At 37.8% G+C, this 24,931-nt stretch overlaps 2 protein-coding genes across 6 annotated transcripts in view; one reads left to right on the forward strand and one right to left on the reverse strand.

Annotated features, from left to right (window-relative positions):
• The window catches only part of lrtm2a (leucine-rich repeats and transmembrane domains 2a), a 38,943-nt gene extending 26,737 nt beyond the window's left edge, over positions 1–12,206 (forward strand). For all 5 annotated transcript variants that reach the window (XM_067392109.1, XM_067392112.1, XM_067392111.1 and 2 more), the window contains 3 exons: positions 679–838; positions 4,607–5,203; positions 7,625–12,206. In XM_067392109.1, the coding sequence (XP_067248210.1) occupies positions 778–838; positions 4,607–5,203; positions 7,625–8,082 (1,116 nt within the window). In that variant the 5' untranslated portion in view covers positions 679–777 and the 3' untranslated portion in view covers positions 8,083–12,206. The remainder of the gene's footprint in view (positions 1–678; positions 839–4,606; positions 5,204–7,624) is intronic.
• The window catches only part of cacna2d4a (calcium channel, voltage-dependent, alpha 2/delta subunit 4a), a 50,430-nt gene that overhangs the window by 19,448 nt on the left and 6,051 nt on the right, over positions 1–24,931 (reverse strand). Inside the window, exons 9-28 of the mRNA XM_067392342.1 lie at positions 22,335–22,485; positions 22,172–22,246; positions 21,999–22,088; positions 21,811–21,924; positions 21,643–21,721; positions 20,715–20,848; positions 20,479–20,496; positions 19,709–19,786; positions 16,773–16,853; positions 16,548–16,622; positions 16,349–16,435; positions 16,167–16,238; positions 15,981–16,042; positions 15,829–15,896; positions 15,691–15,736; positions 15,509–15,606; positions 13,287–13,380; positions 13,089–13,181; positions 12,437–12,567; positions 12,273–12,344 (exon numbers count right to left, since the gene is read on the reverse strand). Of these exons, the coding sequence (XP_067248443.1) occupies positions 12,273–12,344; positions 12,437–12,567; positions 13,089–13,181; positions 13,287–13,380; positions 15,509–15,606; positions 15,691–15,736; positions 15,829–15,896; positions 15,981–16,042; positions 16,167–16,238; positions 16,349–16,435; positions 16,548–16,622; positions 16,773–16,853; positions 19,709–19,786; positions 20,479–20,496; positions 20,715–20,848; positions 21,643–21,721; positions 21,811–21,924; positions 21,999–22,088; positions 22,172–22,246; positions 22,335–22,485 (1,718 nt within the window). The remainder of the gene's footprint in view (positions 1–12,272; positions 12,345–12,436; positions 12,568–13,088; positions 13,182–13,286; positions 13,381–15,508; positions 15,607–15,690; positions 15,737–15,828; positions 15,897–15,980; positions 16,043–16,166; positions 16,239–16,348; positions 16,436–16,547; positions 16,623–16,772; positions 16,854–19,708; positions 19,787–20,478; positions 20,497–20,714; positions 20,849–21,642; positions 21,722–21,810; positions 21,925–21,998; positions 22,089–22,171; positions 22,247–22,334; positions 22,486–24,931) is intronic.

Consider the following 24,931-nt stretch of genomic DNA (forward strand, 5'->3'; position numbering starts at 1 on the left):
ATAGATACACAGACGACATTTTTTTAAGGGGGTTAACATTTTTCATGAAAGATTATGATTATACATGAATTTAAAAAAAAAACAAATTATGTGCACAGATAAATCATTTATAATAAGCGCTACAATATTTAGAAAAACATGGCAATTTTGATTTCATGGCCACTTCAAAGCAGATGTAAGCATTTAATCTCCATTTAATCTCATCTGGTGAAAACAATATTAAATATTAATAGTATTATTTAATGATAAAACATTTAAATACAATTAAAATACTATTAAATATTCAAGAGCTCTCATTTGTGATTTTTCTCTCTCATAGGTTAGAATGTAATTGTATTGTCCAATATGTTAACTAGTCTAATAGAATATTAAACGGATTATGTTTCAACCTTTGTGTGCTAAAAGTTAATTGCTAATTTAATCTTTCCTAATTTAAGATATTTTCCATTGAGCCAAGAGTAGAAAGCACACAGAAGGAATAAGCTCTGACGGAAAGTGAGCTGATTTGAAAAAAATAAGCTAACCTCTGTCAAGGTTTATTTGAGTTTCACCATAGATACTTGTTGGAAAAAACTCAAGTCATCTATGCTGACACAGGCAGAAAACATTTAAGCGATCACCTTCAAAAGTCAAATTAAGTACAGAAGAAATTGACTATCCTTCAAACTCTCTCTGCAGTCTCATCACTGGCCCCGTATCGCTGCCTGTGGAGGCTGGCATCAGGGCCGGCTGATGCCACAGCAGATCTGAGGCAGCTGCAGTCATAGAAGCGCAGACATGCAGCTCAGCACTGCACCTACAGTGGGTCGCAGGAGGAGAGGAAATCCGGACAGTCAAGGTGAGCCCAGCACACACACATTCACTCACTCACTCACTCACTCATCTTAAGGTGTTGGACTTTTAAAGGATTTAAGTACCAATTCCATTCATACGGTTTTAAATGCTTTATTTCTAAATAGTGAATATCAGTTATCTAAATTGTTGACATAGAAAGCAAACTGAGGCATTTTGGAAACTGATCAGTTTTATTAATGTGTTTGTGGGAAGTAAGTTAGTGTGTATTGACGTATGTGTCTGTGTGGGTGTGTATAGAGTGCAGCAAACATCACCAGCTGCCCCAGCAACAGATGGATTAGGATGGCTTTAGTTTAATGTGTGTCTGATTAAAGATCTGCATGAAGCAATGCAGAGGCAACACACACGCGCACAAACACACGCGCGCACAGTTCTGCTGCAGTGTCACATATACTTACTACTGTATAGTGACAACATTGACCGGCTGGTTTAGAGTCAAACTTAAAATCTCTGTGCTATATATTTTAAACCAATACTTAATGACCTGGTTTCACAAACAGGGCTTAGATTAAGCCAGGAGTTGGCCTTAGTTAAATTAGGACATTTAAGTAGCTTTTTTTTAAATGTGCCTTAGAAGAAAAACATTACGTTTGTGCATCTTGAGACAAAACAAACTCAAACATGCATTTTAGTCTGGGACTAGGCTTAACCCTTGTCTGTGAAACCGGGGAATTCTGTATTACTTTTTTTTCCAGGGAACACAAAGCTTTTTGAAAGAATATCCTAGACACTATTTTCAATTTAATAAATACGAATGACAAAAAAAAGAAGATAAAATTATCTTCAAAGATTCTGTTCAAAGTCTTGCTTGCTTTGTGTGGGGAAAAGCCTGAAATTTAAATTATTTACTGATAATCTTGACATCCACACTAGCTCTACTTGACGCATTCATAAGATATCTCTTAATGAATTGTTCCCTTGAGTCGGAACCTTTCAATTAATATGTTGATCCATTACATAAAACCTGCCTGAAAGATTTAATCAGAAATCAGACAGACCCGGTAGTGGAAATGAATAGTCCACTGGAAGAAAATATTTTAAGTAAATCACATCTTTTAGTGCTTTTGTGTCTTTTTCTATAAAGCTTCAGTCCCCAGTCATTGTCATTACATAGAAAAAAGCAACCAACGCTTTATTCAATTTTTTTTTTTACAGTTATAGTTTATTTTGGGAATCGGAGACCTGCTTTTAAAATGAGTAAATCCAGTAGGCTAAGAAAAGAGGTACACATTATAAAATTCAAAATTACATTTGAGCGTTGGCACAAAATAGACATCCATCCTATTTTAATCTAGGTCCACTGACTACGAGATTTCCATCCTCACCACTGAAATTAAGGCATCTTTGTTGTTTTTAACAATGTTCTAGGGACCTAACAGAGAACGAACAATGTGTTTCAGTGACATCTGTCATATGCCTATCCTGATGTCCTGACACACATTTTTCCTCAACCGAGCAGAATAAGGGATGAGAGAAGAAAGGGATATATTGGAAATTGAAGGTTGACAGGCCAAAACAGCAATTCTAGAATCATTCACAACTACATAGTTTAGAAGGACGGATTAATTATTGAGATTACACAGAAATGTGTGAGTGTGTATTAGAGAGAGAGTGTGTTTGTGATGATAGTGTGTGTCTCTGATTACAAAGGGATCAGGGTGTTGAGGCTGGTCAGTATCAGATATCCGAGTGCTGTAACTGCATCTGTCTGCACTTAAACTGCCAAACACTCACACACACGCACACACACACAACGAGACAACTGAGGTCTCAATGTTTAAAACGTCATATCCATTCATAGCGATAGAGAAATATTGCTCCCCGCCATCATACACTGTTGCATAAAATAGAGAGGTGACAAACAGTTGGCAAATGTTTGTTTTGTCATGGCAGAGCAGAGGACGTTCTCTGTTTAACTCTGCGGCATATTATATTCCCATCATACACTATTATAAAAAAGAAAGGAAAAGCCTGATGCCGTAGGAGAACCTTTTTAGGCTCCACGGACAACTTGTCTTGACTCTCTAGTTCAGCGTTTTCTTTGTTGGTTTTGCTTCACGAATGGTAAACCAACAAAGAATCACAATTGTTTATGGTATAAAAGTAAATAAAAATGTCCTTAAAATCAAACACTGAAATTTATTAACATGTAGGCCCACAAATATGCCAAATCATTCAACAACAAAAGAAATGGAAAGCATTTTCTCATCCCTGGTTAGAGATGATAAGCAAGTTTATTTTACTATCCTGTGCATTGTTTTTCACTACAAACTTTAACCCTATCGGAATAGACCTCCATCCATCCAAACCGCTTGTCCTATGCAGGGTCACCAAAGACCAGTAACCCAATTGTAACCCAATAACTGACAACCACTGCAGGTTTTTTTTATTAGAAAACTATTTACTGATGCTTTACTCGTGATTTACTGATCTCAAGAATCTATAATAAATATCAGCCAACAAGAATTATTTAGCCGACTCAGGAATCCATTTCAGGAAACTATGGAAGTTTGTTTTCGCCACTGAATAAAAAATAAAAAAAGGTAATTGCGACTTTTTATCTCACAATTGACTTTTTTTCTCGCAATTATGAGTTTGCATTTCGCAGTTCTGACTTCTTTTCTCAGAATTGTGTGATATAAAGTCACAATTGCATGTTAAAAATGTCTTTTTTTTAAAATTGCGAGTTTATATCTTGCAATTCTGACTTTATAACACGCAATTGTGAGGTATAAAGTCAGAATTGTGAGATATAAACTCGCAATTCTCAGAAAAAAAAGTTGGTATTTTTTCCCTCAGAATTGGACTTTATAACTTGCAAAAGTGAGTTTATATCTCACAATTGTGAGAAAATAAGTCAGAATTGCGAGTTTATATCCCGCATTTCTGACTTTATATCTCGCAATTATGTTTAAATCATTTTATTCCTTGACGGAAACAAGCTTCCATAGGAAACCGCACACACAAAAAGAGAAAACCAAGTTGAATTTTGTCATCATTTACTCACCCTTATGTTGAATGTCGTTCTCAAATCTTATTCACACTCACATTTAATTGAACTATTGAAATTTCGATGTCATGATGTCACACATTATAGACGTTTGTGTCTCATTATTGATTTTCAGTAACTAACAAGGTACAATTGGTTATTTTCCTCACACAAAGCAACCGTAGGGTTTCAGAAGACTTGAGACTGATTATAGCACACAAGTGATATGGACTTCTTTTTTGGTGCATTGGTTGTCATTTTTGGAGCTGGACAGCCGCAGTGCCCATTAAGATAAAGAGCATTTTGGACATTGTGCAGTATATACTTCTTTTGTGTTCTAAAGAGAAAGAAAGTCATACAGTTTTGAAAAGACATGTAGGTGAGTAAATAATGACAGAATTTTCATTTTTGGGTAAAATAAACCATTGAGAGTGCATCATGCACAAATCAAACACAAATCAAAACAGCCTGAAGCTGCTGCAACAGATAGTAGCTACTTGCAGCGAGTGCATCAAAAATACTGCTATGTCTAGAGGTCTGTTTGTAGGTTCACATAAGCTCCAGTTTGGTAGGAGCGGCAGCCACAGGTTCATTTGTGTTGAGCACTGGTCTCCTTCATTAAATACTGTGCATATGATTCACAGTGGCACTAAATCAACACCTGTCACATCTTTCACATCAATCAAAGCAGCTTTCAAGAAGAAATGACTATGTCAACACTTTCAGACGATAAACACCTCTTTTTTTTTTTCTTTCACACAGGTCTGCTAGGTGTGCTGGGTGTGTGTGCTACGTTGCTGCAGTTATGCGCTGGCTGTCCTTCAGAGTGTGTGTGTAATTCACTGGAAGCTAACTGCAGTGGGCGGAGTCTAGTATCTGTGCCCGCTCTCACTTCTCTCCCGGAGGGCACACATACCCTCTTTCTGGCCAATAACCGCCTCTCCTCCTTGCCCGTCACGGCCTTCGCCAATATGAGCACCCTCGAGAGCCTCGACCTGTCCAACAACTATCTGGACAACCTGCCTTCCAGACTGTTCCGTGAGCTGAGTAACCTGAGCGATCTGAGTTTGCGTAACAACAGCCTAACAGTTTTGGATCGTGAGTTATTTCGTGGCCTGACCCAGCTGCGGAGGCTGGATCTGTCTCTTAACGGCTTGGCCACTGTGCCGCTGGGTCTGCTGGATGAGCTGCAGGGGCTGACTTGGCTCTCCTTGGCTGGAAACAGACTTCACGCCCTGGAGAGAGCCACATTTGAGCCTCTCGTCAACCTTCAGCACCTGGAGCTGGGCATAAACCCCTGGGAGTGTGACTGCAACCTGAGAGACTTCAAACATTGGATGGAGTGGCTAATATACCGAGGTGAGGGTTGTGTGTGCGTAGTGTTTTTATTCTCTGCAGGTGTAAAAAAAACATAATTTGAGCAATAAGCCACATGAGGCTGTATGTTACTGGGATAGTTAGGAAGTAGGAAGTAATAGGAAGTAAGGCATGTTCTTTGGCACAGTCCAAAGTGGACTGCCTAAATTAACGCCTTTAACGATGGTAAAATGACTGTCTTCAGTGACTTATTGTGCCTATAAAGTGGTGACAACAGCAGTATGATAATAGACATCAGTGTTCAATAAATAATTAAACCTATTAATATTTAAAATCTGAATAAATTTATTCTTCAGTCAAGTAATATATTTCAACAAAGCAAATTACTGCATTGCATTAAAATTTCATGTGCAATCATGTGAAGTGTGTGTTTATTGGCATTTTACAAGGGCTTTAAACCACTGTGAATTTAGAAAATTATCTATTTTAAAAAGAGGTTTATTAAGACTCTTAACAAAAAGAGCTGTAACCTAATGTTAAGTGCATGTACCCCAGACTTATTGTAGGAAATTTACCCACTCTCCCTAATAATTTCCTGTCTATCTTTTCTCTATCACTGGCAAAAATCCCAAAATCATTGTGAAGCATAGCGTCTTATTCTTCATACCTCTCGTTTTCTATTTTTTTCTGTCTCAATCCTTCTACTCTGAGTCAGAGAAACTCATTTAATTCTATTTCAGAGCAGCTTTGAGAGGGAGGGGGATTTGAAACAGACATGAGAGGCTGAGTCACAAAGCTTTTAGTGTGTGAGAAAGAGACTCCAGTCATGGTGGGCTCTGAGTCTCTTGCTTTGTACCAAAACCTAGTGAGCTGCCTACAGAGACAGCATTTAAGGCATCAAAGATGCTCTCTTGACATGAAGGTAGGTATCTTAGTTATGCTACCTTCTAAAATACTTAGTTTTGACCAAATTTTCTGGCAGCATCACGTTTTTTTTTTTTTTTTTTTTTTTTTTTTTTTCATGGAGATCCCATGATGCAACAAACTTAATGAGACAATCCAAGATAATGGATGAGACGGGAAATAACAAAAATAACATTATATACAGTGTTGGGGTAACGCATTACAAGTAACACAAGTTCCGTAATTAGATTACTTTTTTCAAGCAACTACTAAAGTAACACATTACTTTTAATTTTACAAGAAAATATCTTGAAAAGTTACTTTTTCAAATAAGTAATGCAAGTTACTTTGTCCTCCCATTTATTGACTGACATTTCTCCTATCCCCATGTTGAGAGAGTAAGGTGCAGAGGCGTTGTGTGTGGTGTAAACATGATGGTTACTGTAAGCTCTAAACTAATTGCATGCAATACATTTACTCATGTCACTTGCACAAAAACCTCAAAATGAATAAAAAACTGTGAAATGCAAACTCAGAATATGACACAAACCTGCAATAATTAATATGTTAAATTAAACAAATTTATTTAATCTCACTTTATTAACCAATGGATTTACTGCTGACCTTCGATGATTTCATTCAACTATATTAATAAGCAAAAATGACTTTAGATAAACATCACATTTATGTTTCACTTTTTTGTTTTTCTTGCTGAAGTAAGTGTTAAACTTTCTTCTCCTGTGTCCTATTCTTCTGCAATCCAGAATGGCAGCACAGCGGAAAGGTTTGTTTGAGCTGTGCCCTCTACTGTACAGGTGTGAATTTGCATTTCCTTTAGCCTGAGGCTTATTCATTTCACTTTTGGTGTGCCAAGCAAACCCAGCCCCAAAGAGAAAAAGTAACACAAAAGTATCATAACACATTACTTTCCATAAAAAGTAACTAAGTAACACAGTTAGTTACTTTTTTAGGGAGTAACGCAATATTGTAATGCATTACTTTTACAAGTAACGTTCCCCAACACTGATTATATATCATTCAGTAATTAAAAATATTCATAAAAAATAGATCAGTGTGATGAAAAAAAATTATATTTGACCCAATATTTGTGTGTACTGTGTATTTTATTGCACCATTTGTGAGATGCCAATTGCTAACTATTTTAAAATCAAGTGGGAGTCAACTACTCTTTGCAGAATTATATTTGTGTGGCAGCCTATGTGGAGCACTCCAAATTAGTCACTTATGAGGTTCCATGACAGTTAGCATGCTGCCTTAGAAGGCAGCTGCCTATGTAGGCAGTAGGCAGCATGGCAAATCACTAGGTTTTTGGAACAGAGCTTCTGTATGCATGTCAGGCTTATTAATTATACACCAGCTACCACGATTTCCCTCATACAAACGCACACACGCAAAATGAAGAGGGCTTCTGACCCTCCTAGCTGTGCGGTGCTATTTTGGAGGGGTTGAAGCAGCCATTTAAATTCATTAGAGGAGACTATTGTTTACCTCAGAGAGACAAAATTTTGATTTCTCTTTCTCTATTGCTTTCTGTCGTAGGCGGTTATGTCGATGCCGTTGAGTGTACGCTTCCGAAGGACTTAAGGGGCCGTGACATCAGGGGTGTTCCTGTGGAGATGTTCAACTACTGTCTGCAATTGGAGGATGAGAATGGGGGCGGGGCTGGGAGCACGAAAGGTGGATCTCCACCATGTTTTCGAGGGACGGCCACTCCATCGTCTGAAGGTGCAGTGGTGCGTACGGAGGCGGAGCTACCAGACTGTGTGAAGCAGCGTTATCGGCCGGTCAGTGTTCGCAGGGCGATCGGTACAGTAGTGATCGCTGGTGTAGTCTGTGGAATCGTGTGTATTATGATGGTAGCTGCCGCAGCATACGGCTGCATTTATGCCTCTCTGATGGCAAAATACCAGCGAGAGCTAAAGAAGAGGCAGCCGTTGATGGGTGACGCAGAGGCAGACGGCGACCAGGAAGAAAAACAGATCTCATCAGTTGCATAGGGGAGTGGGGGAGAGGGGTCAGAGTTCAGAGGTCAGCCACAAATATAAAGAACCCTTTACTTGTTGAGCTGCACATTTGATGATCATTTAGCTGCCCAGCGGAGGATTCATAATCCCTGTTTCCTTTTTCTCTGTCCTTCCTGAGACCCTCTCTGACTCTCAGACTTACACTTAACTCAATCTCTAAACTTTGGCCTATGACCTTTGACTTATTTGCCCCAGGACAAGAGGGACCACTCAGCACTTTAGAACTCCCCCACCCTCCCCCAATGTTGAGAGGATCTCAGCAGAGGAGGTGTGGATGCAACTGTTCCCAGTTCTGAACCCTGATGTTTCTAGAGGATCACGTGCTGTCATTAGCATTTGCCTCTGTAGCAACCTAGCTATCAATCCAAACCTACAATCATAACTCTAACCCCCAACACAAATCCCAACCCCAATCCTAGACCTTTAACTCTAATCCCAACACTATTCCAAACCCCCAACTCTAACCCTACCCTTCAATACTAATCCTAAACCTTACCATAAACCTTTATCACTAATCCAACCATCACATCTAACACTATGTCTACACCGTGTGGGCATGTGTAAGTGACACATTACACCAAATGCCCAGTAACACTCATTAAAATCGATGCTGTCTACAATGGTTGCATTCCAATGCATAGAGTTACAGACCATAAACAGATGCTCCAATTTCTGACACACTATATGCGCTTGCGCTGCTTCCAACAAAAGGACAAATTGATTTGGAACGTTCACTTTGAAATCTCCAGTGTAGACAGCTTCAAACCATTGCAGCATCTGTGTAGACATGGTGTAATCTTAAACTTCTAACTCTGCTCCCAAACCTACACCTACAACACAATCCTTACCCATACCATGAACCTCCATCATTAATCTGAACCCCCAACCCTAACCTTAAATCTCTAACACTAATCTGAACCCCCAACTCTTAATCCTAAACCTCCATCACTAACCCTAACCCTAAACCTATTACACTAATCTGACCCCAACCCTAGACCTTCAACAATCCCTACCCTTATCATTACCCTCCGTCACTAATCTGAACCTCCAACTCTAACCTTAAGCCTCCATCATTATTCCTAACCCCCAACTCTTAATCCTAAACCTCCATCACTAACCCTAACCCCCTACTCCAACCCTAAACCTATTACACTAATCTGACCCCAACCTAAACCTTTAACACTAATCCCTACCCTTACCATTACCCTCCATCACTAATCCTAACCCAGTCTCTAACACTTATTTAAACCCCCAGCTCTAAACCATAAACATGAATCCCTGTCATTACCATAAACCTCCATCACTAATATGAACCTCCAACTCTAAACCTCCTGCCATCACTAATTCCAAACAACTCTTACCCTAAACCTTCAGCTCTTACCCAAACCCTAAAATTAAATCCCCAATACCCTAATTGTTACCCTTAACCCTACCCCAGTGTGAACTGGACATCATAACCCCCACACATCATATTCCCACTTTATTTATCAGCTATAATATATGCTATACAATGTGACGTGACCCCAGTTTTATGTTTTTAAGTGTGAGGTTTGTCCTTTGTATTGTGTGATAATTTGTGTTGATAACATTGTTTAGTTTGTTGTTTCTCCATGTTCATCTCTAGAGGTCAGACGTGTTTTTGTAAGACTAGAAGAATCCAGCCCTGGTGTCTATCGTGAAGTGTCTTGAAGTATTTGTGAAGTGCTAATGTAGAGCAGGCTGAGGACTCTGTTGATGTTAGTGGAGGGTGGCTGATTTTGGCTATTGGAACGGTTAATTACACCTTGGTGGCTAAAGAAGCACAGTGGCCCTACAGGATAGCTACCCTCTAAACAAAAACAGAAAGACAATAGTTGAGAAGGAAATAAACCTTACCTTTATTAAGATAGACTTTTCTGTGCAATATAAATCAATGTCTTTGTTGATTTGTTGTTTAATTCTGGACTAGGATGTCATAGCTGATTTAGTCTGATCTTTTCTCTTGGGCTGGCGGTGGAGGAGAATCGATTGCGTCTGTGTGATCAATTTTCTGCTTGTGGACCAATTTACATAATCTGCTTTTCCTTGAGGGCAGAAGTTGGTTAGACTAAATAATTCAGATAAATTTGACTTGGGCTTTCAGAAGCCCACAGATATTATCAATATAAGCTTTTCTGCGGCAAACAGCCTCAGCAACTGGACGAGAAAAGGGAAAGAAAGACTGTAAGAAACTAGCTGCACACAGTTCATGCGAACCAGCATATGTTTTCCCTCAGTATTATTGAAAATTTAGAATCAGATTATAATGTTGCTAATAATAACGTCATCATTGGGTGTTTTGCACAATGCTGCCATCTATAGGAAGGATGAGCAGTAGGCACAAGGGTGTGGAGCAAACATCACACCACCTCATCCGGATTTAGGAAATGCTCTTCCGCTGTAACTATAGCAACAATTTCTCCCACACACTATTCATTACCAATGCAAATTACTGGTTAGGTTGCTGGCAAAAAGTTGTAAATCAAAGTAAGTACAACTAATTTGTGTGCTAATACCCACACCAGCAGTTAAGCGTCTCTGACTTTTGTCTGTGTTCAATGATATTTGCAGCCATATGCTGAGTATATATAAGTACAGATATACATTTATTCAAAAGTATGTTGAATATATGTATATATTTTAATCTGTGTCTTACAAATTATTTATGAACAATAACATGATTGCAACAATTGAGTATACTTTTCCCTGTGTTTCCTGTGCAAACTCCTTTTGTAGAGGAGCTCCTAAAAATTCTCCATCAGAGAATTCAGAGAAAACTCATGAATTATTAATAAGAGGAGTTTTGTCTAATGGTTGCAGTCTCTCTTGCCATTACTGTTCATTTAGCTCTTATTTTATACAGCATGTGTCATGGGCCTGTACTCTGCACGGGGCGACAAAACACATATCCTGTATCCTCTGTTATGGAGAAAAAAAGAAAAAGACAAAAGCACTTTTGCCACTGGTGGACTAATACTTTCCTGTTAAATTGCACTTATTGCGAATAATCTCAAAAGTGAGCACATGCTTGTTTATTGACTGTCAGCAAATACATCAGTGAATATGAAGGGCGGTTTATAAATGAGCAATGACTCAGCTGGGGTGTGTTTACTCTCTGTCCTGGCCTTACATATAAGAGCAGGACACCACACACACTTCACTACACACCCTTGCTAAATAAAAGCTTTGTAAATCCCATTGGATGGATGAAAGGAAAGGATTTGCCCATTTGACTGAGCTGAAAGCATCTTCAAGATCTTTATGAAGTTCTGGTTTAATATCTTATAGCTTATTGATGTGACCCTTTCTTCACTTGACCTTTTTTCTAAGACTGATATGAGATCCTTCTTTATATTTTCGCTTGATAAAAATCAGTTTGAAATATTTGATTTGTGATCTGTGATTATAATTCTGTGTTAAAAATGAATAAAGAATGTATTTCCGTAAACGTTGAAGTGTAAGATTCAGCAAGCACTCACACACAGTTTGCTTAAAGTCAAATAATAAAATATGCTTCTTCAGATTCACAAAAAACGGAGAGATCCAGATTAAAAATCTGAAATGGATGAATAAACGAATGAGTCAAGCGGTGGCTGATTAGCATAGCACAATTTGCCCCTGCTGGTAGATAATATAACTTCACCATTATTTTTTTTTTTTTGATTGCCATTCAAAATAACCATGTATTCCTCCTGAAATGCAAGAAAATGTAAGGAACATAAATTGCAAAAAAAAAAAAAAAACATATTAAAGTAGACAATAGCTTTGCCTGTGAAAGCTTGAAATGGATTTTCAGAGCATATACTATCTAATGAGAATGCTAGCACATAACTTATCCCAACTTCCTGTCCAGTGACTTCCTGCACTTTCATTTCTTTTCCTTTTCATGAATGCATTAATACAGTACAAGTCATCAATTATGTGTGTCTGTGGGAGTACAGAGAAAATAGCAAAGAGGAAAAGAGATGTTCATGTGGATGTGAACTCCATACATGGTTGCACATCCAAACATGGGCACATGTGCTCTCTCACATACTTAAAATGGACAAAAATAATAGCAACTCGATGGGTGGCCTTTCATCAGCACAGACTAATATAATAAAAAAAAAAGATTAAAAGATAAGAATAAACAACGAAGATCATACCTCCAGCAACTGCTGTCTTTTTGTTCACAGAGACTGTAACAGATGTGACAGCAATCACAAACCTGCCATCCACTGAAGGGAAAGAAAAAAACACATAATTCACAATACACTCAATAAGATGTAAAGTCTTAGTCTTTTGATATGGACTGCAGGGTGCAGACTACCTCGTGCGCTGTCCTCTGTGGGAACGTAGTACAAAAAGCGTCCAGCTGGATTCTCTGCTGCACGCCGATACCAAACAGGGAAATGGTCCAGAGTAAAAATATTCTCCTTATCAGATGGAGATAAGAATTTTCTGCAAAGAAACCATCAAAAAGAGATTTATATTTTATTATGTATACTTATGTATGTTGATTATATACATTAATTTGGTTAGCATCTGCTCAGTGATTTATGTATAGCCAATTCTAATAATACCACATTCTGTTTTTAACGAGTTACCTCCTTATCTTCCCAATGTTGAGTGTATTTTAGAGTGAATACTGATCAAATTTATGGTATGCACTGTGGGAGTGGGTGGTTTTAAAGGTATAGTTCACCCAAAAACAAAAATTCTGTCATCATTTACTCACCCACAAGTTATTCCAAACCTGTATTAAAACAAAATAATATATTTTGAAGAATATGGGTAACCAAACAGCTGATGGACCCATTAACTGTTTGGTTGCCTACATTCTTCAAAAAATCTTTTGTGTTCAGCAGAAGAAAGAAGTTCATACAGGTTTGGAACAACTTGAGGATGAGTAAATGATGACAGAATTTTCATTTTTGGGTGAACTATCCCGTTACATGGAGCTCTTGATTTAAGGTACTCACTTTGCCACACGTTTCTCTACTCCGATATATCTTATTATCCTCATGAGGCCTGACCGCGTGCCCAGGAACGCCGTCTCCACACCCGCATCAATACTGCACAACGGAGACATGAAAAAGAATGAGAAAGGTCACGGCCGAGCACGTATTTCACTAATGAATCTTGTCTGTGGCGCTGTGTGCGTGGGTGGGAAACTGTACCCGGAGGCGTTGAGCAGCAGTGCAGTCCAGTAGGCTTCCATAGGAGCTGTGACCACTGCATCAAACAGAGTCTGCTGCAGGAGTCTTTCATCACCTGAAGAACAGAACGACACTGCAGATATCATCAATCATCATTCAAATTGTGTTTAATTACATACGCAAGTGGTGATGCTGTACAGAGAATAAAACTTACAAAGATATGAGATGATTTACACGCGCAAATAATTGTTTAGCTTTGTGACAAAACCTCATAAGTGGCCAGTATGAAACACTACATAGGCAACAAGTATAGGGTGTGACATTAGAATGTTGCTAACAGAGTGTTATTCTAATAAGCATACAAATACACACTTTAATATTCTGTAAAATAATCTGTTTTTCATTACAATTAACAATTATTATTGATACTTTACAATAAAGAATGAAATATGTATTCTTTTAATTTCATAAAACACAGCTCACTAGGTCACTATTGACACTGTTATTTAACCCATGTTATTTAACTATTGACACTCTGCATTTAACCCACGCAGTTAGTGCATCCTGTAGGAGTAGTGAGTAGTGAACACTCGCACACAGAGCAGTGGGTAGCCATTTTGTGGCACCCAGGGAGCAATTAGGCTGAATCCCAGATTGGACCCTAAACCCTCACAGTCTTCCTCTGAGTCCGCACTTTTGTGATGTAATGCTGCTTTAACTGCCGGGTAAAGTCCAATGTGTAGCTGCGAACGCATTGTTTTCTATGAGTGTACGCACACAGGCGGCGACATTCGGCGCCTGTCCGCGGCGCCCAGCAACGAATCAGGAAGTTGTTTAAAATCCTGCCGTGCCACAGAGCGCCATGTACATTGTTTTACATTAAATGTATATTATATTTCTCTCAAATTGTTGTTAATGTACATACTCGACTTCACCCTGTGCTGCAAGATACATTAGTTTCACATTCAGCTTCAATAAAGTCTAAAAATGTATAATAAACGTAGCATTTTCTTTCCTTTTGCTTTGTTGTGCCATTTTTCCATATACACTAACCTCAGTGCAAAATATTAAAGCATAGGCATGTAATGTTTCCCTGTTGACGTAAAACACTCCCATTGTGCAGCTCTTCTATCAGGAGTCGAGTCAAAATTGAGCTCGCGCGTATATAATGTGCACGGCCGGTGTGCGATACCTGTGAGTTGTCAGAGACGCGACGCTGCGCGTCCAGTGTGCGACCCCCTTGAAGTGCGCATCGAGGGGCTGCAAAGGGGGCGCTCGCGAGCACCCTTCTGAAACCTAAAATGATGAATGGGACACCCTACAGTCTCGTGGACTTAAAGGGTTAGTTCACCCAAAAATGAAAATTACTCAAATTCTGTCATTCCACACCCGTAAGACCTTTGTTCATCTTCGGAACACAAATTAAGATATTTTGATAAAATCAGTGAGACGAGACCTGCATCATGTTTCGAATCAGTGGTTCGGAGCGCGTATCAAACTGCCAAAGTTACGTGAACTATTGAAGTTTCAGAACACTTATGACATAATGAAGCCACAATTACTGAAATCATGGGATTTTGGCGCTCCGAACCACTGATTCGAAACAAATGATTCGTAAAGCTATGAAGCTTCATGAAGCAGTGTTTTGAAATCGCCCATCACTAGATATTGTGGAATAAAGTTGCTATTTAGTTTTTTTTGCCGCACAAAAAGTATCCTTGTCGCTTTATAATGTTAAAGTTGAACCACTGTAGTCACATGAACTGATTTAAATATGTTTTTAGTAGCTTTATGGGTATTGAAAAAGGGAGTGTTATTGCTGGCCTCACAGAGACATCGGATTTTATCAAAAATATCTTAAATTCTGTTCCGAAGATGAACAAAGCTCTTGCGGGTGTGGAACGTCATGAGGGTGAGCAATAAATGACATAATTTCCATTTTAAAGTGAACTAACCCTTTAACGGACATGCGCACACGGCAGCCATTGTAAGTCCACAAGACTGAAAGTGCATAGAAGTTTGCCATTTGGGATTCAGCCTTAGATGCCTTGCTCAAGGGCACCTCAGTCATTTCCTGCCGGTATTGAGAATCGAACCCGCAATCTTTGGGTTACCAATCTGACTCTAACCATTAGGCCATAGCTGCTCACTCATTTGTAATTCTACATGATTAAGTAAAGATTTTAAATGCTACATTAAAACTTCGAGTCTAGTGTCTAAAAGCCTCTAGAGGCAGAACTTACACTCCAGCTCTGGTTCTTTTCCTGTCAGATATCGAACCACAGCCTGAAACTGCGTCAATTTGCGGTGATGTGGATCGATGTCTGTCTCGCAGTATGTCCTGAAACGTTCAATCAGAATATATCAAATCATTTCAGATGTCGAAAACAGCCTATTCTAGTTGTTAGCCTTAGCTAACACCCACCATTCATTAGCAATAGTGACATCAGATGCAGTCAGGTCATGTAGGCCTGTGAATAGAAAAACAACACAGCTGAGAGGATTTACAAATGAACGTAGTAAATAGAGACAGGCACATGAGTAATAATTTGAAAATCTTTACCTTCTTCAATTGAAACATTTCCGATGAAAACATTCTTCCCGTGACCTTTGGTAAGTACAATCCCAAGACTAAAAACATAGACACACAATATATAACACACATCCAATAGTCTCGTATTTAGTAGAACTGAAATATACATATTTTAGACTCACCTGAATGGCGTTTCATTGATGGTGGTGTAAAAATATTCATTTTTCAGGAAGACAACTCTCTTCTGAGAAGGGAAGATGCCGGCATGTGAGTATGACAGTCACGGCTAGGTTATTACGGGATAAAAATGAATGAATCAAACTAAAGTAATCTTATAAGAAGGGAATTAAAAGACAAAATCAACTCACTCCTTTATCTACTGTTGCTCTGACATCCAGAGAGAGTGTCCCACTTTCCCCTCTTACCATTGCTGTTCTCAACTAGAGGATCAACACACACAAACACCTTGAAGCAATTGATCTAAAAATAGCGTGATGAGTATGTGTGTGAATGTTTATTTATATATATGTGTGTGTGTTGTTCCACTCACAGCGTCTTCTGTATCTTCCCACTCCACCTCTGACAGATCCACACTGTTATAGTTAGGCTTTGGCCTCAGCTTCTTACCATCTTTATACTAACACAAAGTATAGAAAACATCAACTTTAATGTAATACAAAACTAATAACACAGTGTAATCAATTCTTATAGATATATGGTGTGAGATCTCTGAATATTGTAGAGCTCACCAGAGGTCGAAGGTCAGGATGAGAGAGTATATAACCATTATTAGTGTTTAAGAATGCATAGCCGTGAACTCCCAGCTGAAACGGCAAAATCTCATATTCAGTCAGCAGTTTAAACAATTTCTGTATGCACTAATCAGCATGGATACAGTCTGCCCTGTGAATGAAAAGACCTTAGATGTAATCAGCATTATTGTGAACAGAGGACTGATGACATTATGAAGGCACCTTGTATCGAGGAGCCAATCTCATGAGCTCTTTTAAAGGGACATCAGTGCCAACCACACCAAGGAGGATACCGTGAGACAGCTACACACAAAGAGAAAGAGCAAAATCAAAATTATGAACAATAAAAATCTCTCAAGTTAAAGGGTTAGTTCACCCAAAAATGCATGTTTACCCTCATGCTGTTCCACACCTGTAAGACCTTCGTTCATCTTCAGAACACAAATTAAGATATTTTTGATGAAATCCGATGGCTCTGTGAGGCCTGCATAGGGAGCAATGACATTTCCTCTCTCAAGAACCATAAAGGTACTAAAAACACATCTAAATCAGTTCATGTGAGTACAGTGGTTCAATATTAATATTATAAAGCGACCAGAATATTTTTGGTGTGCCAAAAAAAACTAAATAACGACTTATTTAGTGATGGCCGATTTCAAAACACTGCTTCATGAAGCATCAGAGCATAATGAATCAGCGTGTCGAATCATGATTCGGATTGCGTGTCAAACTGCTGAAATCACATGACTTTGGCGATCCGATCTGCTGATTCGACACGCTGATTCATTATGCTCCGATGCTTCCTGAAGCAGTGTTTTGAAATCGGCCATCACTAAATAAGTCGTTATTTAGTTTTTTTTGGCACACCAAAAATATTCTGGTCGCTTTATAATATTAATATTGAACCACTGTACTCACATGAACTGATTTAAATATGTTTTTAGTACATTTATGGATATTGAGAGAGGAAATGTCATTGCTCCCTATGCGGGTCTCACTGAGCCATCGGATTTCAACAAAAATATCTTAATTTGTGTTCCGAAGATGAACGAAGGTCTTACGGGTGTAGAACGACATGAGGGTGAGTAATAAATTACATTATTTTCATTTTTGGGTGAACTAATCCTTTAATTCAAGGGGGGTGCATTATCATCATGCAACAGGCTTTATGCTGAACATCACATGAACAAACAGGAAAACTGGTCTCATCACATCCGCTTAAGTGTTAACAGTAATATGAGCTAACAGTGATATCTGTGGGATTTTAAGGTAATCAGCTGATGTTGACTGCCATTTTATTTAATTTTAATATCCTAAATGAGAAGAAGAAAAATAAAAAGCTTTAAGATATCAATCTCCATATGCGATGGCCATCGGTTATGCTCATCTTTGGTAGCTCCTTTGAAGGCATCTCGAGTAAAACAGCTCTATATTTAAAGGTATATTTAAATATGTAATAATTATGTCCGCTAGAGGTCGCTAGAAGCCTATTCAAAACAAAGGCGTAGTTTGATGACGCCAAGTTTTAGAGTGGAATCTTGGGACATGTGGTCTCCACCTCAACAGATGATGCAAAAGAATAGGGATAGGAGTCATGTAGATAAGAAATCATGTACATGGATGCGATTATTAACGTTACTGTAGTATGAAGCAGAGCAGGACCGAGTGTTGTGGGAGCTGAACGAGGCCGCTGGAGCGATTGCGTAACACGCCGCGAGCAGCAGAACTTTTATTATGCCACAGTCGTCGGCGCTGCTTCCGCTTTTCCGGTCATGAGTATGAGGTACCGCAGCTCTATTTATCATATTATACTGTATACATTTGAATGTGTTGAAAATTATGTTATAACGTTACTCTGTGCGTTCACTCGGCGGCTGCCGTGAGACACTGTTACACACTGCAGTAAGATCGATTGATTTTAGAATATCATATTAAATATTGGATGTCTTGTGTTGATAAATGGCACGCAATTAATTTTAGAACATATTGCTTTGGTTTTTCCATGGTTTCTACAAAATAAAACCGGAAGCCGAGGGTAACGCGGGTATGACGCAATTGATAGGCGACTCCTCACACGTCCCGGAGCCTTGGTTAAAATTGCAATTTTCTCATGATTTACAAATAGTTGGAAACATTTGATATGTTGTAAGTACTCAAGTGAACAAAATATATAACACTGGCCTAGTGGTTTTTGGATATTTTACTGCAAAAATATTACATATTGTACCTTTAACAAAGCACATACAAAAGACCTGCTGGACCAGAAGCGATGCGACCTCTTCAATAGGTATCGTATTTGATTAAATTCAAAAGCTATTTTTGCAAATTAAAAATGATTCACTTAGAATCGCAACAAAACTGTATAAGATGTGAATAAAATACATTTGATTGTATTTTACTTTCTCTTTGTCTTGTCGTGCTGTCGTTCTATGGTGTCATATCAGTCATTGATTAGTTTTGTCTGGAACCGCGTTCCCGCGCTCTTTTTCATCAGTCATGTCGTCAGGTGAGAAAGCCGTTAATCAGGAAACGCCGAGTGAGCGTGTTATTTACACATCATCACCCTTTTTAGGTACAAAAGTCGGGTCATATATTTAAATTGTCGCGGAATAATTTGGATAAATATGTTAAGACTGATGAATAGTGTATATTTAATGTTTTCGTTGGATTATATGAGAGTTTATGTTAGTTTTATACTCCCAGTATGGTGTTTGTTATCTAAGTTCAATATCACGAACTCCCAGTGCAGTTTAACCGACAAAAAAGCTACATGAATTGTTATGTAACATAATAAATTATTAGAATCACTAAACAGATTCGTCCAGCGCCCTTTCTGCAGGTTACAGCGGTCAGCCAGGAGGAGGCGACATTTTTTTTTTAATGTGTAAATTTTTGAATAAATCAGTCAACCGATTCGTTCAAAAACGTATGTATTTAATTATTCATTGTTTAATTAATAGTTACGTATAAACCATTTTTACACATTCAGAATTCTTCCACCCCTTTCTATCCTTGTTGAATGAGACTTAGTTGCATAATGAACTGATCTCTGTCCAGACTTTTTTGTGGAGCTGCACTTTCCCTTAATATATTAGGCAGGTCAGGAGTCATTTCTGAAAGAGCTGAAGTAGCTTTTAAGTTTGTTTTTGGCAACTCACTGTTTCTTCTTTCTTGCTGAACACAGGCATGGCCACAGAGGTCATCAGCAGCAAACTCTCAGCCTGTGTGTTAAAAAGCTGAAAGACGAGAAAGAGGGAGAGAGACAACACAGACTGAACTAATGATAAATCCCAGCCAGGCCTGTGAAGCGAATGAAATCCTGAATGAGACCATAGGATACTTCCATTAAGAGCAGGTGCTTCACTGGTAGGTGGAATCAGTTCCTTATTGCTCTACCTTGCAAAGGCAAAATATGTAATGCTTTACAGTACAGGTGCACTAAAATGAATGAATTCATGCTTAATTAATGCACAGATAATCTTGAAATAATATATGACTCATGAAGAACTAAACCATTCATTAATGATTACTGCATTAGCAACCAATAAAGAATCAACCAATATAAAGTGTTACCCAAAATACAGTTACTAAGCCAACACTGAAACTGAGAAAAAATGGCTTCAGAGTTTTTTGAACAAATTGATATCAGTTTTCCTACTCTTTTCTCTCTAAATTTGAGCACAGATGACCAAACCTAACATTCACACTTAGACCTGAATTCCTGTTGCTTTTGACTGAAAATCCACTAGACAGTCGATGAGGACTTTGATTAAATTAAAAACTTCACAGAGATCAGAATTTCTAAATACTAAAATATATCTAAAAACTATCTAAAAGAGAAGCTAAAAACTGCAAGAACAGATGAACTACTGCATTTGGATGTATACAGGGTATATTTCGATCTACTGCGGAGAACGAAATAATTTACCTCAGCTGTATTGGGTAGCTGGAATGGGATGACAGGAAATAATGACAGACATAATGAAGTAACAGACATAACAAGATCACATTCGGAATCAGATAATGAAATCATGAGAGGTTCAAGATTAATGAAGGCAAAAATGATCAGTATGAAGGTTTGGGAGAATATGCAACATCAACTTTTATTTACAGTACCGACTTCTGCAAAAAGAGAGGGTGAATGAGAAAAGGTAAGCAGCTCACCACACTGTCCATGTAAGCCTCTGTCCAGATGATGTCATGATCATGGTTGATGACCATTGGCCTGCTCAGCACATGAAGATATTCCATCACATTCTCCTGTACATCCGCCAGAGTAGAGATATGGGTGTAGTAACCTAATTACAAGCACACAAAAACAACGGTAATGTGAAAATGTGATTTATTTGATCTGTTACCAGCAGAGGGCATAGATGTCACAATATTTAATTAAAATGATATTAGAACGGGTCATGGAAAGCATGGAAATATCAAGAATGTTTAAAATTGTGATTTTCAAGCCTGGAAAAGATGGGGGGGTTGGGGGGGAATTGGAAATTTATATTGTTTTTATAATTTTGCTCAGGTGTAAAATATTAATTTGGCTTGAAACTGCCCTTTGTTATTAGTGGTGTTATTGAAAAAAAAAAAAAAAAAATTAAAAATCATTATCAGTAATTGAAATAAAGCTGAAATAAAGTCAAATCTAAATATCGGATGAAAAAAATTCAACTTACAAATTAAATTAGAAATTAACTTTAATAAGTTCAAGCACTAAAATTACTAAAACTAAAATAAAATAAATTGAAGCTAGAAATAACACAAAAAAAATAATAAAAATGTCAAAAACGATCAACAAAATTAAAAAAATAAAATATAAATAAAGTATAAAAATATGTTAATTTAAAATAGTAATACATACTATAATGATATATAAATAAAACAAATATATACAATAATGTGATTTTTTTTTATTTATTCTGTAACACATGACTGGAAGGGTTAGGGAAATGGAAATTGAAACTATTGCGCTCAAAAACATTTGCATTATAAATACAGTACAAAGTGTGCACATTGCACATTTTGTGTACAACTAATAGAACTCACTAGCTCAGGTAGTTTCCCACAGTGCTCTGCTTTAATTAGATCTCACCTTTATTGTTGCAGGCAATCCATTTGACATTGTCAGCAAATGTTAGCTCTCGTCCAATTAGATATGTGAACACGCGCACCTGTTTGATAGCGTATTATGTTATCAGATTATGCACACAGGTAAAGCATGTATCCATAGTGACTCTTTTTTTGTTTGCGCATTTGGTACCTTGCGGTCTGGCCAGTTGAACTCCTCAAACACCTTCTGGAAATCCTCCATGGCTCCATCAGTAATCAACATGATTGCCTGGTTACATAAACTACCCCTGCCTTCTGCTGCTGCCTACGCACACACAGACTTTTGATATATCCATATTTCTATATGGATATACATCCCTCAAACACTAACACGCTCACCTCGTTCAGGATCTTGAAGGACTCTTTCATGGCTTTCTTCACCTTTCCTTCACCTTTTACCTGCAACTCCTCCACCAAAAGTTTGAAGTGCTAGAAATGTATGAATGCAGCAAATATTAAAATCTCAACTGGCAAGTGAGTTCACTGCTCTGTGCAAGCAGAGAAAAGATTACCTCACGGTTATCCAAGTCGGCCTGTACCAGAGTGCCTTTAAAACAGGGCTCTACATACCGGACATAATCACTGTACTGGAAAGAGAAAATATGAACTGTTATTGAAGATAATAACTCAGATTTTAAATGCTTTTTTAAGTCTGGTTTGGATTTCTGTTCTTACTGCAATGACGTTAACAAAGTCGTTTTCCCCGAGTGTGTCTAGAATGGTGTTGATGGTGTGTTTGGCAATAGTGAGCCTCAAACCCTTCATACTACCGCTGATATCCACAGCGATGATGATGTCTTTGGGGGACGTGGCTGCCTGGATGTACCTGAGAAAGAGAGGGGAAAAAAAAACAAGCATTCTCTTAAGTCCCCCTGTAGTCAATAATTTTATCCCTTAAAACTGATCTTTGATTACCAAAATTACACTTTTAAACTCTAATTCTTCATGCCTTAAAATAGCTTGAATTTAACTCTCCACCCTTGCATCATTTAGTATACGTGGATCCATGAATATGCAAATTAGTCCCTGCCCCCACTCAATAACACAAACTCAGAATACCTGATCCACTCGGTCGACTTTACTGTTGTAAACGTTGCACGATGGCAATGGGAAATGCTAGTTTAATTCAGCCATATATGTTTGAACCAGAAACTGATTCAGAAGAACAAGTGGAAGAGTGAATTATACAGGGTCGTCTACAAGTTAATGTATCAGAATGGTAATGCGTTTTATGCATCTCTTGCTACAACATCGGACACATAACGGTAATTAATGTAATTAGCCTTTTCCTCGACTACGTTATTAAACAGCTAATAATGTGTTGCTAATGTTACACAAACCATGTTCCCGTTTGCCATCTCAGAGCCAGACAGCTGCCCTCTAAAAACCAGTATCTTTATAAATGCTTTGAACAACTTAGAAACTTAGTACTCAGCAATGGCGTTGACTGATTTGCACATGGTTTGTCTTAAAGCATATTAAAAACACCACATGGACTTATAAACAACATTAAAAACTTGATTTTCACCACAGGGGGACTTTTATACCGTTGTCATACCATTTGAGGGGAGTGTTTTTAAAGGAATTTTTGAAATGCTTAAAAGCTCAGATCAGTATTGTTTACTATTAAAAATCATGAATTGAAACAAAGCTGAAAATAAAATAAAAATATATGATGAAACACCTAAACTTAAACAAGATTAGAAATGTTGCACTGACAATAAATGAAATAAGTTTTAAGTTAAAGTATGTAACAAAACTACAAAAAGCTAAATAGAAATAAAAATCAGTATCTTTAGAAATGCTTTGAACAACTTAGAACGTTAGTGGAGAATGGCATATAGTTCATCATAACATCGTAATACATCATATACATAATTCAGCTGCTATATTGACAAATCTACCCAATGTTTCATATCAACAGAAAAATGAAACCTGGCTTCTCTTAAGACTCCCCTGCTTCGCAGCATAGTTAATGATATGCTAAAGACCGCCCCACACGAGATTGGTTACAACATGTTTGTGACTTAGAGAAAAAGGGCGATTTTAAGCAGCGTTTCTTCTTCTAAACTTCTTCTTAAATCCTTGTCTTTGGATCACTGCAGTTTTAAGGAGAAAGTACTCAGCAATGGTGTTGACTGATTTGCACATGGTTTGTCTTACACCACTTGGACTTATAAACAACATTAAAAACTTGATTTTCACCACAGGGGGACTTTAAATGAAGGATACTTTGTCATACCGTTTGAGAGGAGTGTTTTTAAAGGACTTTTTGAAATGCTTAAAAGCTCAGATCAATGTTGTTTATTATTAAAAATCATGAATTGAAAAAAAGCTGAAAATAAAATAAAAATATATGATGAAACACCTAAACTTAAACAAGATTAGAAATGTTGCACTGGCAATAAATGAAATAAGTTTTAAGTTAAAGTATGTAACAAAAATACAAAAAAGCTAAATAGAATATATATATATACTAAAACTAATAAAGATGACCAAAAAATTACTGAAACTAAAATGAAAATATATAGTAAAATAACTCAGATGGCCATTGACAAACAGTCAAGACCTTTCACAGTAATAATTCCTCAACCGGATAACAGAGTGTGAAATCTCATCTGCGTAATGTTCTGAGAGAAGGAAATAATGAGATCACAATAAGAAAGTGAGAGAGAGACCGAAACTTGAGACTGAACATTACAGCAATAGTCCAGTATACACATTTTTAATTAGCTTACTTGTGGTTATTGAACTTACTCGTATCGCAGAACTACTCATATTACATATACACAGCAAGTGATCGCTGTAGCTCTTCAGAACACAATACAGTGTGTCTGTACTTTGCGTTCATTACTGCTAAAGAGATTGCGTGCATTAGCTGTAATAGTGTCAGTCCTGGCAGAAGGTGTTTAAGGAAACTGGGCAGATGAAGCAGTCAGTCACGGAAAGGAAGCAAGATTAAAATCTTTCACTGAGATCAGACCCGCTGCTCCTTGACCCTGGACTGTGGCCACATCACTAATCTTGATGTCGCCTTGAGTCCTTGACGGTTAGGAGAGGTGAAAAACTTTTTCACGTTTTTAAGATGGTGTGTCAGGTTCAACTTTCAACTTCAACTTTTAAAGTTTTAAGACCCCTACATTTTGTTTCATTCTTTTGCACTACATTCAGCTGCCATTTTCATATCCCACTGACTAGTTGATGTTGAAGTGTTCACACTGCTGTTCAAAAGTTTGGGGTCTGTTGGATTATAATTTTTTTTTATTACATTT

The sequence above is a fragment of the Chanodichthys erythropterus genome, chromosome 8 (genome assembly GCF_024489055.1).
Source record: "Chanodichthys erythropterus isolate Z2021 chromosome 8, ASM2448905v1, whole genome shotgun sequence".
In the NCBI taxonomy this organism is placed as follows: Eukaryota; Metazoa; Chordata; class Actinopteri; order Cypriniformes; family Xenocyprididae; genus Chanodichthys; species Chanodichthys erythropterus.